The sequence below is a fragment of the Anopheles funestus genome, chromosome 3RL (genome assembly GCF_943734845.2).
Source record: "Anopheles funestus chromosome 3RL, idAnoFuneDA-416_04, whole genome shotgun sequence".
Taxonomy (NCBI): domain Eukaryota; kingdom Metazoa; phylum Arthropoda; class Insecta; order Diptera; family Culicidae; genus Anopheles; species Anopheles funestus.
In genome coordinates, this window is record NC_064599.1 from 45,831,764 (window position 1) to 45,848,656 (window position 16,893).

The 16,893-nt window shown below is 38.8% G+C and overlaps 1 protein-coding gene across 4 annotated transcripts; it reads right to left on the minus strand.

Annotated features, from left to right (window-relative positions):
* Nucleotides 1-221: 221 nt before the first annotated feature.
* Nucleotides 222-16,063, minus strand: LOC125771553 (protein goliath). Of its 4 annotated transcripts, none has more exons than XM_049442275.1 (11): nt 15,406-15,730; nt 9,492-9,632; nt 8,219-9,351; nt 5,606-5,741; nt 5,418-5,535; nt 5,113-5,184; nt 4,948-5,024; nt 4,766-4,862; nt 2,315-2,464; nt 2,009-2,233; nt 222-1,926 (listed from the first exon to the last, which is right to left on the minus strand). In XM_049442275.1, the coding sequence occupies exons 3-11, from the start codon at nt 8,763-8,765 to the stop codon at nt 1,267-1,269; spliced, it is 2,082 nt and encodes a 693-aa protein (XP_049298232.1). In that variant the 5' UTR covers nt 8,766-9,351; nt 9,492-9,632; nt 15,406-15,730; the 3' UTR covers nt 222-1,266. The 4 variants fall into 4 exon arrangements, with proteins under 4 accessions (XP_049298232.1, XP_049298231.1, XP_049298230.1 ...); XM_049442274.1 differs by having other exon boundaries at nt 9,465-9,632; XM_049442273.1 differs by lacking the exons at nt 9,492-9,632; nt 15,406-15,730 and adding an exon at nt 15,860-16,063.
* Nucleotides 16,064-16,893: the final 830 nt, after the last annotated feature.

The window sequence follows — 16,893 nt, forward strand, 5'->3', positions numbered from 1 at the left end:
TAATGCTTAACGTATGTTCAGATCATACACCAAAATTAGGTACTATACGCATTTTTTTAAATGCATTTGGAGTTCCTGTTGATTTTTTTTTATTCAGGTAGTACGGGTTGGTTCCTGTTTATTTTATTAGCTATACATTAAGATGGCAAATAATTAAAATTTTCTCAAAATGCATCCAAATGATCCAACATCGTAAACCAAACATAAAATAAACACACATCTGCAACTAACAGCGTTATGTTGGACGCTTCGTAAGTTATTTTATTTCCATTCCATTATCCTATCAGCACACTATCTGTAGCCCAATTTTAAAGCCAAGTTTCTAGTAACGGCTATTGGCTATGTTTCCCTTAGTCGATTAAATTGACAAAATATGTTTAAGCCTTTTCATATCCTGCAGCTTTCATCCAGCCTAGTAGTAATGCAATTCATAAATAAAATGACCAAAGTAGCTTTTTTTAATGCTACCAAAACCGAAAACAATAGTACATCCAAGCGTTGGATTTATACACATTCCATAAACCAATCATATACCGACAACCGATTAAGTCTTTTCGTGCCTTCTATTAATGTTCATTACTTTAACACTAGGAGTCCAATTCTGTAAATGTCTAACTGCTGTATTCCTCCTATCTAAGAAAAAAATGTCTATCATTCAATTTGCGTTGGAATTTGATGTGGAAAAAGTATTTAATTCGGAATAGTTTCCAATATATTGCACTGCGGTGGTTAACCGATCTTCAGTGAGTGAGATATTACTAGAACCCTTTTTGCTATAGTTGTCTACAATATTTAAATTTCGTCACTACTGCCGATATCATTGCCAGGACAACGTGAAACACTCTTGCAGTTGTCTGCTGGTATGCTATCGAAGAACGAGGTTAAAACATTAGGTGCCGTACAAATGTTTTGTTAGGATGCCCGTTTGCTGTTGTTGCTATTGTTTAGAGTGCCATGAACTATTCTCTATGCTGAAAGCTCTGCTCGTTCCGTAGGAGGATTCCATAGGAGGGATCATTTATCTCTTTAAGTCCACCTACTTCAAATGCAGAAACCATTCCCTTGCAGGAAAAGTCCTCACAAACACGTGTTATCTGCTTACAGAAACTGACTCACATATGTCTACGTCTGTACAGTCTCACTCTATCACATAACGTATTTCGATTCGTCATCAACCATGTTACCTGGGTGGAAGTAGGAAAGCGATCATTATCTATCATCGTGCCATGAATTACCTGATGGTCTAAAACGGTACCATCGATTTAATCACTTTTTCCGTGTTTCTTTTTCGTCGCCCCGCTCCGATCGTCTGATGATCAGATCGTTATCACTATTTGGTTCCGTTTCGTCTGAAACGTCCTCTTCGTTGGAGTAATCAATGGCAATTTTCAGATCTTCGCATGTTACCACATCCTTGCGATCAGCCGAGGAGCATGATGAGTTACGCGACAGCGAGCAGCGTCGCTTAGCATCGATCGGACGCTGACTAATATGAACTGCAGGTAGTTCCTCAGATTCCGCATTTGCGTGAAGAGTACCCGTCTTGGAAGTTGTAGCTTCCGAAAAATGCTGCTCAATCCCACCGTGAATGCACACACGCAATGAGCTGTCAGTATCACAGGGTGCTGAAATCGATTGAGGAATTAAATTGCGAAGCGGCGTCCGTACTTTGCGTGGTTGCCCGGATTCAGTTTTGTAAAACTTAAATGGAAGATTTGAAGACTGCTGCGAACTATGCTCTTCGGGAGCAGAATTTTGTGGTTGTTGGTTTTGATAAACTCTACTGCCGTGCTTGTCGTTGTAAGGATACGGATGATAGTGATCTGGAGGATTCATTCCACGGCACGATCCAGTCGAATGGTTTCCCTTATATTTCTTCAACGTTGCTGGAAGGCTTTTCGATCCGTTTTCTTCCGTGGCGTATGACTAGTAACGAAAAATGAAACGAACGGTTCATATTTATGTTCAATGAATAATGGATTACTTTTGTCGTATCGTGTATACTCACGTCACTCTCCCCATCCTCTTGAGCATTATCGTTGTTTTTCTGTTTCTTATTCAAGGCTGCAGCGAGACATCCCACACAAATGTCACCGTCCTGCTGTGATTTTTCATGCTGCCGTTGACTGTCACGCTTATTTCGGCCTTGTGACGAACGCCTTCCTGATGATTGCGGAGTGACACAATCTTCGTGGTCCTGTTCAGAATCCGAATCGGAGGAACTGCGTGACATCTGAAAATATACAATACAAAAAAAAAATGATGGAACTTTAAATGAAATCCACTACAGGTGTGTTTATAGTGCAGCTGTCACCTGATTTTCATTTGATGCTCTTATCTGAGGCAAAGGGCTGACGCTGTTACGTCTTTGATACCCTCCATCGGTGCTGCTTCTATCGTCAATAAGATCTCCTTCTTCCATGTCCATGTCTAATTGAAGAATACTTTCTTGACTACCCGTAAACTAGGAAAACAAATGGTAAACCACGAAGTGCAGATTGTTGTATTGTACACATAAATTCACTTTCATTTAAATAGTAATATGATCTAGTGGGTTTACCATCAAATAATTAATTTCGCATACCTCAATTTCGACAAATTATATGCGAACCCACTTTGAGCAATATAGCAAAGTGTAGGTTTAAAAATGAAAAACAAAATATTTAAAAAATGATCTCTTTCTGAAACTAAGATACAAGAAATTCATTGGAAATATATGACTGCTTCAAAAGCTGTTAATAATAAAAAAAATTGTCGTCAATATTCAAGCGTAGGAAAGCATTAGGAAGCACAATAAGTTAAGGAACCACTTTTGAATCATAGCTGCAATGAGTAATACGTTAAATCTTAATACTTTAAACAATATGAAAATTATCTATTATCAAACGAAATGTCGATTTCAAAAGCATATTCTTATAACACACTAGCAAATCATACTATTAATCAAATGATTCTATAGCCGAGAAAGCAATAAAATAGCTGGACAATAAATTATGTTTGACAACAACGTATAAAACTATAAAAAACAAAATATAATGAATAGAAAACCATATCTTTTATTGTTGTTTACATGTTTTGTAGATGCTTATGCCTCAGTTTTCTAAAAGCTGATATGTCATTCGCCAATTTCTACCATTCGTTATGAGCAAACTACACAATAGACTGTCAATTTCGAGCATGAAAAAATAGCCATTTTCTATCATGAAATCTATGTCTCACAACGGTTGCTAGCAAACATACGATAATGCCGGTTTTGATTTCTTGTCAACCATTTATCCATCGCGCTGATGATTTCACTGATTCCTCCGATACTATTTAAATACCCTGTTCTGCACTGATCATAAGCATAGCAAAATAAAGATACTAAGTAGACCACACATTAATGACATGATAAGCGCAGCACACAAACAAGTGCAATAAACTATGTTTTTTTTTACGTCGAAAATGACTCATTGTTTGCATTGGTCTTATCCAGCAAGGTTTAAATTAATCATAAAACCATTCATTATAAACATCATTGTAACTCAAGAATGCATATGTAAAACGTAGCGAATCACTGCGCGAACTAACTTTTTCTCTCGTTGACCTACTACTTGAGTAGGTCCATGCTTGGTTGATTAATGCATTAGCGAAGAAGGGACTAATAGTAATTAGTAATAGTAGCACTAGCATTCGTTGCACTAGTTACAATTACAAAAAACAGCGTTTACGGAGGCTGATTGGTTTCGATTACGATAGTGAAAATAATAATCATAATAATGTCTCAAATTGTATCACAGAATCTTACACGAATATAGTGCTAGTCAATTAAGTATTATTGCGCAATTCCGTCCATACGGTCCATTGATGTAAACTGCACGTCGCATTCTTAATTCATGCCGCTTGTATCTAACGCGCGGCATTATTATTCTATCCGCAATAATGTGTATATGAAACTTGTTCGCTTGCTGCTTGGACCGAACAATATATATGTATATATAAAAAGGTTGTATAGGAAAAATTTGACACAATAAATTTGCAAAAAAGGCTGACCCTGTTACGTTAGACGAGCCGGCTCGCATGGCACATTGTAATATTGCCTTTCATACAAAGCAAGCAAAAGTTAACCTGCTCGTTCTTGCTGATCCTGCATTTGCTACATGTTTTCAATATATCGATTTGCGGCAAATAATGGACCGTAAGTATAATGGAATCGTAGTTTATATTGTTGAGCTCACACATCAGTTATTTGTTTGCTTATTAGATGACTGTCGCTGTTACTTTCGTTATTATCGCTGCTGTTTGCATTATTGCTATCACAATTACTATTGTCCCTGCCATTACTACTAGTACTAGCGCCACTACAATTCATATCGTCATGTGTTGAAAGATCGCATAATACACCCATCCTGCTGTTGCTACCACCGCCACTCGTACCGCTACTGCCCCCAACAACAGTATCATCGCAACCAGTTGAACTCTCGTTATCATCGATGTTGATAATGATTGTTACGATATCAGTCAGCTGACCAACAGAAGTGCCACCATTGCGACCAGCAATATAATTATTGCCAAAGAGCGCCGTTGGAACGCTCCCGTCCACTGTGGCAGACGTAGTTGGACCCATACCTGCCCCAGTGGACCAGGAAACTCTTCTCGATGATTCTTCAGTCGACGCAATTGAGGAAGTAGTGATGGTTGACGTATTAGAGGGCGGTGGCGGTGGTGCAACATTTAAATATTCTGCGATCGCTGAATTTATTTGAGAAGACGAGGAAGAACCCACCACAAAGCCATAATGTTTCAGAATATCCATTTTGCACATTGGGCAGGTACGATGCTCAAGTAGCCATGGATCTATGCAGACCTTATGGAACTCGTGCCTGTTCAAAAGTGAAACAATATTTAAGTATTTATTGGATATTTTCATTTTCGGTTCAAGTATCAGAACCACATTCCACTACTTACTTGCACGGTAGAACACGTATAACATCAGTCACTTTATACGGTTCAATACAGATGGCACAGCAATCATTATCGATTTCCTAAAGAAGATATCATATTTTATGTTGAATTTTATGTTTCCATTGCATTGCAAGCTTATATAGTTTTGATAAAGAAAAAAAAACATACCTTGTCATCTGATTTAATACTTTTTGTTGGAATTTTGGCGATGATGCGTTTCGCAACGCTGCAGAGTCGTTTCTGTGAAAAAATAAAAACAGACAATTTCATCATGCGTCTTCCTTTAACAAAACATAGAGGATGTAACTATAAGACATAAACATAGAGGTGTAAACATCGTAATTAACGTATCGATCGAAACTGTATTAGCGTATCGTATTGGTGAAACCGATTTTACTTAACGAAGTTATAGGCATACTTTATACACCCCAACGATTTGAATATTTCTGCTTTGTGATAACAATAATACTTACTGATTGTTTGTCTTTGGTTTGCAGATATCGGAATCGTTGAACGTAGTAAAATACCAACCAAACCAGAGAAATTATCATCAGCACAATAAACGAAATTGACACGAACAGGACCGACGTTCTGTAATATAAATGAGTAATAAAATACGTAAATAGAATTGTTTGAGTTCAGAAAAAAAATCAAAACGTACCGATTTATGTTTCCTAAGGGATGAAATTGATGAGATCCTTCAATTATCCGCATATGCACATCGTATTTATGTACTTCTAAAATTTCGATCAACTCAAGTCCCATTGCTTTTGAGGTAAAGACCGCAGTAATGTTTCCTGTGTTTAAAAAAAACAATTACCTTAACATATAATATACATAACTAACACAAGATATGTAAGTAGTAGATAGATATATTCATGTATCCTGAAATGTAGGATAAGTATATTATAGAAACACATATGAACGTTGTGCAATACATTCTTTTTTACTGAACTAAACATGTTCCTGTACAATATTTTGGATTTGATGTTTGATGTAATATGTAATAAAGACGTACTAAAAAAGTCCAGGCACCAGCAAAATCATTGTATTTAAAATACCACAATTAACATAACTTTACTGTGACAAGGAGACTGTTGCAATTTAACTATATTTATCAATTGTAAATTTCATTCAAATAAGCGTGGTGCACATACCGACAAATGTGTGTATTAATATAACCAAGCAAATGTAGCACATAATCACTTATCGCAAATCAATTCACATTTTTGAAAATAAATCCAGTATATGTTCTCAATGTTTCAAAACCAATATATACGAAAAAGATACGGATGTAGAGCTGGTTTTGTGATTGCCTCAGGTGTACACATTTTCAACAACCTAATGTCAGACCTTTCTTTTTGGCTCTGTCGGATGAACGACATGTACGAAAAAGGTGAACAACGAAATACCGATCAAATGATGAAAATATAAGACGTTTGCAACAATATCTTGATTTTAAAATGAGTCAGTCAAAAATAGCTTAAGAAATATCAAATATGTTCGCACTTGTTGATATTCTGACCTAACATAACCTTCAGCAGTCAGCTAGCTATGTTGAATTTATTCACAAGTATATTAAAATATAAAAATTATTTTTTTTTATTTACAAAGTAATAAAACTGAAGTAAAATTAACGTCAAATATAATCGGTTATTTCAATGAATTCTATCAATTCAAACTTTGGCTTTGGATTCGAAAAACCTCGGATGTACGCAAAGACGAAATACACACTCAGGGAACATACATAACTAAAACTGTGATCTTTCAACCGGACGGAGAACGACTGAAGGCATTTCAGCTTACAGGGCATGCGTGTACTGTATTCATGCATATCTTAAATCGTAAATTTTTATACAGTACAAGTTATACTAAACAAAAGAATTCGATTTCGACAGTTTTTGTCACACTAGTGAGCATGCTCAACCGCTACAACCATGTTATTAGTTTCATTCACTTCAGCGCAACTGAAAATTATGTGTATGAAAGATTTGGAATCCATGTATGTTTTGATATATTCGTAGGAAAATTTGAGGGTTTTCGTAATTTGTGTTTTAAGCGCAAAACAATCAAATTAATAGTAATTTGAAATACAGTCAGTCAGTCGTCTCTCAGTTAAATTAATAATCAAGGAGATTATAACATGAAATTAATTTTCGATTTAAGGATATTACTGTTGTAATTTTACCAATACCATACAATTATTCATACACAACCGATTTAGGCCAGCTTACATTTCTATAAAGAATTTTAGAAGACCTGCATGCGAAGCAATGTTTTCTTAGCCTAGATTTGACTAGTACAATTGTATGTAAAATATTTAAAGAATAAAAAAAATGTATATGTAAAGCGCATTATGGAGTTTCACGTACGGACACATCATGTACGGACACATTGTTATAGATAAGTACACGCAACAAATGCATTCTTATGAAACAAGTAAGAGAATAATCATAATTCTGCTAACTTCGTTTTACAATGGAACAATTCAGTTGAAAAAATACGCTCTCACACCCCTAAATACAATAAGCCACATGGTAACAGATACAACAAGCTTGCGATACCAATGCCACGGCTTTAGCCGTGATGTGTGGTTTTACTCCGGCTATGGGGAGGTCGCTCAGCGTCACAAGTGAAAGTAATCCACGAGCAGGAGGCATCGTGTTCAGTACTTGCGCATCGTCGTTTTTGCTTGCGTGGGGTAGAGCTAGACAGACTAATGACTAAACCACGTTAGGTTTGTTTCTATCGTGTAATGGTGTACTGGCAGTCAAAACAGATGCAGTTTGTGTCCCATTATAGCCGAGGTCTTGTAGACCAACGCCACGATTTTATTGAACTAGCGAGTCAACAGATTGTGCAGCACTCGGATGCCAACAAACGGTTCATAAATTTATTAATCACGTTGGTTACCTTTTGCACTTCTAATGCTAATCGGCACTAATATTGTGTCAACAGTGGTAGCAAACACTCTGCTAGGTACATTGTGTTCCTGTATGGTAAACAATGGCAATACCGGTACCGGTTGTAAGACAATGAGCATCTACGATTGCCAGTTACTTCAGACACCTTGCACAATTTTAGTGAAAATATGTTTAAAACTGTCTTCATTTTTTGCACCAAACCAGTAGGATCTTCTTCTTTTTGGCGAAGATTTTAAAATAAATTTTTTTTTCATGTTTCTATCAATTATCATATTTTTTACACGTATGCTTAAGCGAAAGCTTTTAGTTCGTTTACTGATGTGCATAGCTAGATCAAATGTAATACTCACGCTCTTTATCGTTGATCTTCATCTTATCCAGCTTAGAATCGCCTTTGTCGTTGTAGATAATGACACCTGCAGCACCGTGCTCGTATGCATGTTTGACTTTGTCTTCAAAATTACAACCACCACGTCGTACAAGTGCAATCCAGGGCGTGCTACGATCCGGGATAGATTCTCCGAGTGTACCGCTCCAATGTTTGTAACAACCGGTGTGGTCTGACCGATTCACACTGTTGCTGATGTGGACCAAAATTCCACTACGATTCAGAACCCGCCCTTCGCCATATTTGGCACTCTCGTTACCACCAAGCTCCACCAAATGCCCATCGGAGCCGGTGTAGCTGTAGTTCAGATAGGCCATTACGAAGCTCTCGATAGCCATACGCTCCTCTGCCGGCAAAGCAAACGATGACACTCCATTGCTGAACTCTGTCGGCTGTGATAGCGATGCTATATCGTGGCTCGGAGATGAATTAGCCGCAACCAGCGAGGCGCCCACAAGCAGCGACAAAAAATTGTTCATATTCACCTGATGACTTAACGCTGACATCATCCTTACTATTTGCAATATTTATCACACGCACAACCTAATGAGCAATTTTTTCATAAGTGTATCACGTTTCCCGACGCAAACACTACGGCACTTTGTGTGAACACGATCCTCCTTTAGTCGCACAATACACCTGATAACTTAGGATTTCACTGTAGTGCCCTTTCGATTCAGCACCTTTGTAAGAGGTTTTCAATGAAACAACAAACTATATTGCATTTTTCTGTTTCACCTCATAAAACTATACATCTTTTTAGGGCCACCAGCACATAAAATCGTTGCTTGAAGATTACCGATGCGCTAACAAGGCAGCTTGAATTCTCACTTTTCACTTTTGGTGTGTCATTAAAAATAGCAGTAGACCAACACTTCAACTACGCTCTAATGATGTCCGATCAGTTCAAGGATAATGCACAAATGCAGCCACAATGCATCAGTCAGTTCGACCTTTCTAGTAGCGATGGTGTACGTCTGTATATGTGTGTTTGATCAACTTTACCACCCGCGAAGGTTGGACTCTACGAAATGCGATCGTTCTGCGTTCTAACTCGGTTTGGAGCCCGCTTTATCCGATGTATGTGTTACACAGCTGGAAAAAGAAAAAAGGAAAACAGATCTGTACTACTATTACTGCCCACTGATAGTATGGTCGATGTATTCCCGATCGTTGATTATGGCGTGTTCTTCCAAGCCCTTCCTCACATGCAACACATGCAAAAGGGGTCCGACCTTTGCATGAGTAGCCTTGAAGTATGGCGGTTAAATGGCAAAGCCAACCAGCGTTCCTTCGGCTTCCTTTAGGCACTGACAGGTACGAGGAGCTTTGCTCTCAGCGCTCTATCAGTTGCGTAACGCGATTTACGCGTGAACCTATAAAAAAGGGAAGAAGACAAGAAAATAGTGTGGTTATGCTCGATTCTCAAAGGAAAAGGCTTTACATGGATACTTTAGAAAACTGAATTTATCTTCTAGCGAGTAATTACATTACGCTGAGATTCTGTGATGCAACTTCAGTACAATTGTAGTACGTTTTCCTAGTTACAATACACACCATAACTGAAAGCATGTAAAATGAAGTGAAATATGACGGAAATTACTTAACCCCTCTTACATATTTTCGTAATACAATAAGGTGGAATAACGGCACAATATTACAAAGAAGGTGTATAATCTTCAACGAAAACGTAAAAGAAGTTAAATTCTCATTTCCCTTACGCTATTCCACACATCAGCGATCGAAGGCCATACGAATATTGATATGTGCATAAAAGCCATACCGAAAACATTGTGCTCGATTTTCACGGTTCGTTTGTACCATTGACCTCAAACGTTATACCGCACATCCTTGCTTGTCCTTCGTATCAACGATTAAAAGCAAATTTCTAATGCTCTTGTTTACGCTGTACAGTAACAGTAACAAACATTCCAAAACATTTATTATTGTTACATCACGAACAGGGAGCAGTAAACTTAAAAGATCTCCATAATATTCATAACTATTATGCTTTGCACAATAATTTTCATTCATTTGTGAAACGTGAATGAATGATAATAAAATTGTTAAAAAGCGATTGGCACCATAAAAACACCATTGAAATTAGTTTCTGGCCACCATCCTAAAGCACTCTTCGAATGTGCGAATTGTATGCGTTGCCTTTCGACAAGAGATCATCTTGCAGAGCAATCTACAGTTCCATGTAACAAACACCGGGTTTCTCTGAACTACGTCAAGCTTAAGCGATATCTAATCGATCGATCTATTTACTTTTAAGTAAGTAGCGCTCAAAGCGGATCAACACGTTCCGTAGTGTTGGTATAGTGTATGACGACCACGTGCACACCACTACAATGGAAAAGTTCATTATCGATTGTGAACTTCCTCAAGATGCATTATCTAGTTGAATGGTGTATTGCTTCAATTGTAGTAAACCTGCTCGTGTGCGTAGGTAAGTGATGCACATGGATAGTTACACATCCACAGCAGGCAATTTATAACGTACTCAAGATATGTATGGTAGAGCGATATAGCAATAGTAAACCAGTTTTTACGGTCGTCATACTGCAACATTTCTGCCATGGATAAAACAATACATGCTTAGGCGAATTGATCTTTGTCTCATTATTAAATGAAGATCGGTGTCAACAAGATGGATATTTTAGCAAATTTTCAGAAGTTCTTTAATTTAACGCGAACAACACTAAAGTGCATTGATCCTATATGATGTCAATGATATAGACGCTGGTATGCTACCTCACACTGGACACACACTAATTTACATTGTCCGCGAACTCGAAAAATCCTTGGCGCAGCGAAATCGGACCCAATGGTTGATTCATACAAAAATGAAATTCACGCATCTCCTATCAAGGTTTTCTTTTTTAATATGATTTCCTCAACTCAAGACTGATTTTTTGCTGTGGATACCTTATCGAAGCATTGAACACGACAAACTGTAACCGCGTACTGTATGTAACATCACGTCTATCTGCGAACTCACTCATGGCTGTTTGCGAGCTGTTCGATAGTAATCATTATTGCAATACTAGTTCAATTCACTTACGCTGTCTAGAACCGGTTTCGAGATTGCACTCCTGTAGGACCATGCAAAAGAAAGAATTTCCAACCTGAACGTTTAGACCTGCGTAAGAATGCGTACAAACGTTATTTCTACATTTTGTTCCATCTTGTTCAGACTGAGATCCGATCCTCATCCTACAGTGACGGTAAGATTGAGGAAAGGAACGCAAACTGCGGTGTGTAGTGTAGTGTAGATCCAACCTGCCTCCCGACTTACTCCTCCACTATCGCCAGTTCCAACACTTCCGATCGAGGAAGGTAGGTCATTGAATGCGCGAAGGTTAGCGTGAGTTTATATTTATGTTTGCCAGTTGAATGCATTGCCATGGCAAGCGACGCGCGACAAACAACGGACACCGATCTTCCCACACTGAGACGCCACTGAGAAGCGGTGTGTGCGAGATATAACAAAGCCAAGTGCCGGGTTTCTTACCATCAGCTGTCGTCAACGAACAGCAAGCAAGCAGTGCGATGTTATTTAGTCAAGTTACTCTCGATATTAGCAGTTGATTATCTGCACTGAGAGTACAGGTGGAGTACAACCTCTGTTATCATAGCACGTTGGTGTAGGTTACGCAGTGCAGGGATAAGATTGGTAACCAAACATGCGAACGTTTACCGTTTGTTATCTCAATTCATCATAAAACTTATGGCTGACAGGTTCGATCTTATGACTGCGTTCGTACATGATGAAAAGTATGAAATCGTGAAAGGAAAATTCTATTCCCAATGAAGCATTTTACACCACAAATGATCGAGCAATCATTTAATTTTATCACTAGTATGAATAGACTTTAAAACTTGATAGACACGCAATCACTTAAGAATGATAATTTCTCGTGACAGAGCACAAAATAAAAAAGGAACAGTAGTTATGTCGCTCGAAGCCATGCTTATGGATATGTGTATTCTTTTGATGATCTATTGAAGAAGTATTCATACTTGTCGATTGAGCAAAGAAGCCCGATTTTAACCGATTTGGTTCTTACTTTATCCGTAGTCTATCCGCAAAAGGTTGCCATGACAAAATCTCTGAGATGTGCTTCCTGCCAAACATTTGCATAGGGCGATTAATTATTCTGCATCGGCGACAATGCTGTTTGCTAATAATATCCAGTACTTGGCTTGGTTGAGAACACATGGGAGCTACGGGAAGCGTAGATACATATGCACGCTCAGCTTTGCCACCCGCAAATGAATAATTCAGCAGCTGATGCGTGATGCGGGAGGCTTTCAAACAACGCATTTCAAGTCTATTTCGTGTTGGCAACGATTGCGTCGAACATTTCAAACGAAGCTCAAACGTGCAAAGTCTACAGTTGTATACTTGAAGAATACCACGCACCATAGTTATCCCTTTCATTTAACGATCAAACGCGGGAAACAAGTAGTATATAGTAGGAATTGTTGGAGAAATACATAACTCGTGCGCAAGAGAACAGGTTGATTCGGATCAAATAAATATCCACATGATCACGATCTTCTATATAGGAAGATTACTTTACATGGGTTGAAACAATCCGAAGCATTTGCAAATGCACTAACAAATATAACATGTAGCAGACTTTTTTTTCTCTCTATCTCTTTCTCTGTGTCTCATTTTTTATGTTCTACTCAATAAAATAGTTAAATCATGTATCATCATCATTAGAATTCGGCAATATGACAACTTTCATTGCTCTTTAATAGTCTTTGCAATACACTCGCGTTAGTGTCAATTGCGCTATTTTTTTTTTACTCACCCACACTCACAACTGCATACAGAAACCTTTGTATGTAATTATCGTTACAAATAGCACATTGCTGCCGCTTCTTAACGCGATCAAACTTAAGTAGCCTGACTGATCGATCTGCGAAACATCCGCGTTTCAAAGTCATGCGTATTATTAGCGGTTGTGGGTACTAAACTACATGCGTCCGACTACACAGGTTGCGTGTATTTATTTCATTTGAATAATTTCCTCTGATTGCGGTACGCGAAACACACACACACACACTCAAACAATTCGAATGTATACCATTGGTTAAAAAGCGGCATCACCAGCACCGATTTTATTTAGTTTTAATTCGCAGAAACCTTTTTTATCCCTTTTTGCTATTTTATTCCCGTTCAAGAACATTACATTTCTATCGGACTATTTCAAAACACTACATTAGGTCTGGGGACCAAGTGCGAATTCACATACTGTTAAGTGGAGCGACATTTCTAACACCTTTGACAAGTTGGATGTAAATGAAACGGGAACTTCCACAGACAAAAAGATTAGTTTGTTGCACTACAAAGCAATCTATTTATTGAGCAATAATAACGTATATGTTCCTGATCTTTTTCACAGTAACATTTTTTGCAAACATAAGCCGCCCGCAGTCTTAGCAGATTGTTAACACGGTTGTCCCCGTCAACAATAGCATATCAATATTCTTCAGAGATAAACAAAGAGCATTGGGGGGGGGGGGGGGTGTGGTTGCTTTGTTTCAATCCGATCAACCATTCTGTTCGACATCAGTTTCACCTCGTGTCCACGTGAAGATGTTCCCCGACACACGGGTGTAATTCTTGTGCACGAGGAGATCAATAAGCTTCGCAGCGAGGAAACACCACGCGCTGAAGCGTCTTTTGTTGGCGGCTAAAGCTGTTCAGTTTTAATGCTTCTCTGCATTTTCAGCACCCATAGTCACCTTAACTCACGTGACCGGAATGGTAGAATAGACAAATAATCTGTAAGAACACCTCCCGGCCAATGGACTGTGGACCAATTTGCTCAAGGACAATCCATCGTTTGGTATTTGCGTTGTCCAGTTAGTTAGCTGGTGTGCCGTTCCGTCATTTTGATAAGTCGCATGACTTTACGGTTTGTCGGCTGGGACTCCTCCTCATGGCACATGTTGGTCCGGGATTATGGAAATGCTTTTCTACAAACATGCTTCGTTCTTGCACTAATGACTGATGCACGTTTCAGTGTCGATCATGCGACACTGTCCTTCACGTTGTCTGGTAACGTTCCTGTCGGATTTAACCGAAACATGCAGTCGTTACACCGGAAACCATACTAGGTAAGAGCATTTAACACCCACACAGTAAGTTTCTTGTAGCTTTTCCGCTTAATGCTATCACCATTCATTCCCTTTGGACGAAGCGAATGTTCATACCTTTATCATTAGCGTCTGTTGGCGTAATCTTACCCGCCTAGACACATGTGCACATATTAATTTGATTTATTTAAGGTAGCATAGACCTACCATTTACCGATTGTGATACCTTTGTTTGCAATTAACTGGTTCTACATCTTTACACCAAACAGTTGGAATGTGTGAAAAAAGCATGTACTTACAAAAATCCAATCTCACGCAAATTATCTCAATCGGCGAACTCGGATCGGGGTAAACCAGTACTATTAAGAATTTCCCTCTACTGAGGTCATAATAGTAGCGAAACATAACACCTTGGGGCTACCCCCGAGGAAGATTACTCGAAAATGTGTAGAGGCCAATCTCCTCGGCGCTCGTTACGGAAGCAGCCAGATATGACGTAAAGAAATAGAATAACAAATCCCAGGCAAAACGAACAATCCGTAAACATTCTCCGGACTGCAGCATCAGCAGTAGAATCTCTCGGGGCTGAGCCAAAATAGCGAGCCAATGCTCAACCGGGAGCATCAGCAGCACAAGGCGACAAGATTCTCCGATGCTTTCTGTTTGACCCACTTTGAGCCAACGTTTTGGGACGTTGTTGTGGGTGGAAAAAGACGGAAAACGCCGTACTTTTATCATTTTTTTTATTTGCCAACTCTTGTCTATCTAGTGCCAATACGTGACAGAATCAGCATATGACATCTGCTGTACTCAATCTCTTCCCGCATCCTGGGGCAAAACCACACAACAAAGCGCCAAGCCGCAACATATTGTATTTTACAAATACCACGCAAAACAAAGTACTACTGCAAAATATAACCTGACTATTAGTCATCCGAACACAAACACCGTTATTCTAATCTTTCCGTTCTTGTTGCGCTGCATGTTGCGAATGAAGAATTATGTAAATACGTGTGCATGTGTGCGTCTTACCTGCGCCGTCTTGCTCGTTCTTGTCGAGGCCAGCTGGTTCCGAAGTGCTGCTGCTACCTTCCGGGTGTTTCTTCCGGGTTGTTTTCGGTGCAGCCGGTTCCGTTCAATTGCGAAGCAAAACAGCACACGACAATTTTCACCGAAAGTGCGCTATATTTTTAGCCCCAAAAACACACAAAGAGAACCTGTCCGTTGTTTGATTGAATCGTGATGAGGGGGTGAAAAAAAAAGAAACCTACAACACAGGTTTGCTCTCCGCACGGGTAGGATGCCCCACTTTAAGCGACGAGAGCGCACACAAACAATACACTGTTGAGATTGAGAAACGTACCACGATTTTCTCTAGTGTTCTTTTTTCCGTTGTTTTCTCACGCCCTCAACTCGAAAGGGAAAATTATGTTCAAGGAAATTCTGTTTTTGACTGTTAGTTTTTCTGCAATGCAACACTACCTACCACACAAGGTTTTCGCTCATGATCACTGATACGTTTTGTTTTTTTTTGTCACGGTTAATAGTATTGCTTGATGAATTTCAGAAATTGGTATCTTTCCCATTCACCAACTCAACACACGCTCCTCTCGCGTCGTTTCGGAATGAAAAGTGTTGCGCAAATGTTGATGTTATTTTCCTGCAGTGGATTAGCTGTCAATTTATGAACGTCGAGGTCCGTTTTGACCAATCGAAAGATCCCACTGTGCCTGAGACATTTGTCACATTTGACAGTTGGGATGTACCGACACGATATTCGACATTTGATTAAAATAAATTATCAACGCGAAAATATTATGATTTTTATTACTTTGCTGCGGAATAGAACTTGTAGTTCTTGAAAATGCATACAAAATATTTGTGAGATTTCGTTAACAAAAACCACATCATTTTTTTATGAGTGCTACCACATACATAACGGTGTTGATAGCGATCTGTAAAAGAGTAATCGGTGAAAATAAATACAAGTCGTAGAAAAAACAAACACCGTGCATCTCCATTGTCAACATATTTGAAAAAGGAAAATATCCTTTTGCTCTTCATAACGAGCGTGTGCATGCGAAGATAAGAATTTATCTGCAAACCAGAGTGAAACAGAACCTCGATCAAGCTTTCGTACAGGTATGAACCGTTGAAATGAGGCCCAGTTTGCTTTCTGCAAAAGCACAATTTGAAAATTTGAAGCTTTGGTGACGAAACGGCGAAAACGCATTTCGCTCATTATTTTTTTTCAGGCGAAACTAAAATATTTGAAGCTTTCTTGGACGCGTAGCGGTGCTTGTATGGTTTGTGCCTTGGGAATATCATAAATGGGAAATATGCATATAGAGAGCGCTGTACCATTTTATCGTGCCATCTATTGGAGGGTAGCAATACTACAACTGAATTCGAATTCAGCAATGACTTTCAGCACGCGTAATCTTTGTCGGAGTTTTTTCCTTTTATCTTAAATTCCAAACGTTCCATCACGTTGTCTGCAAATCGTGTACATATTTAAAT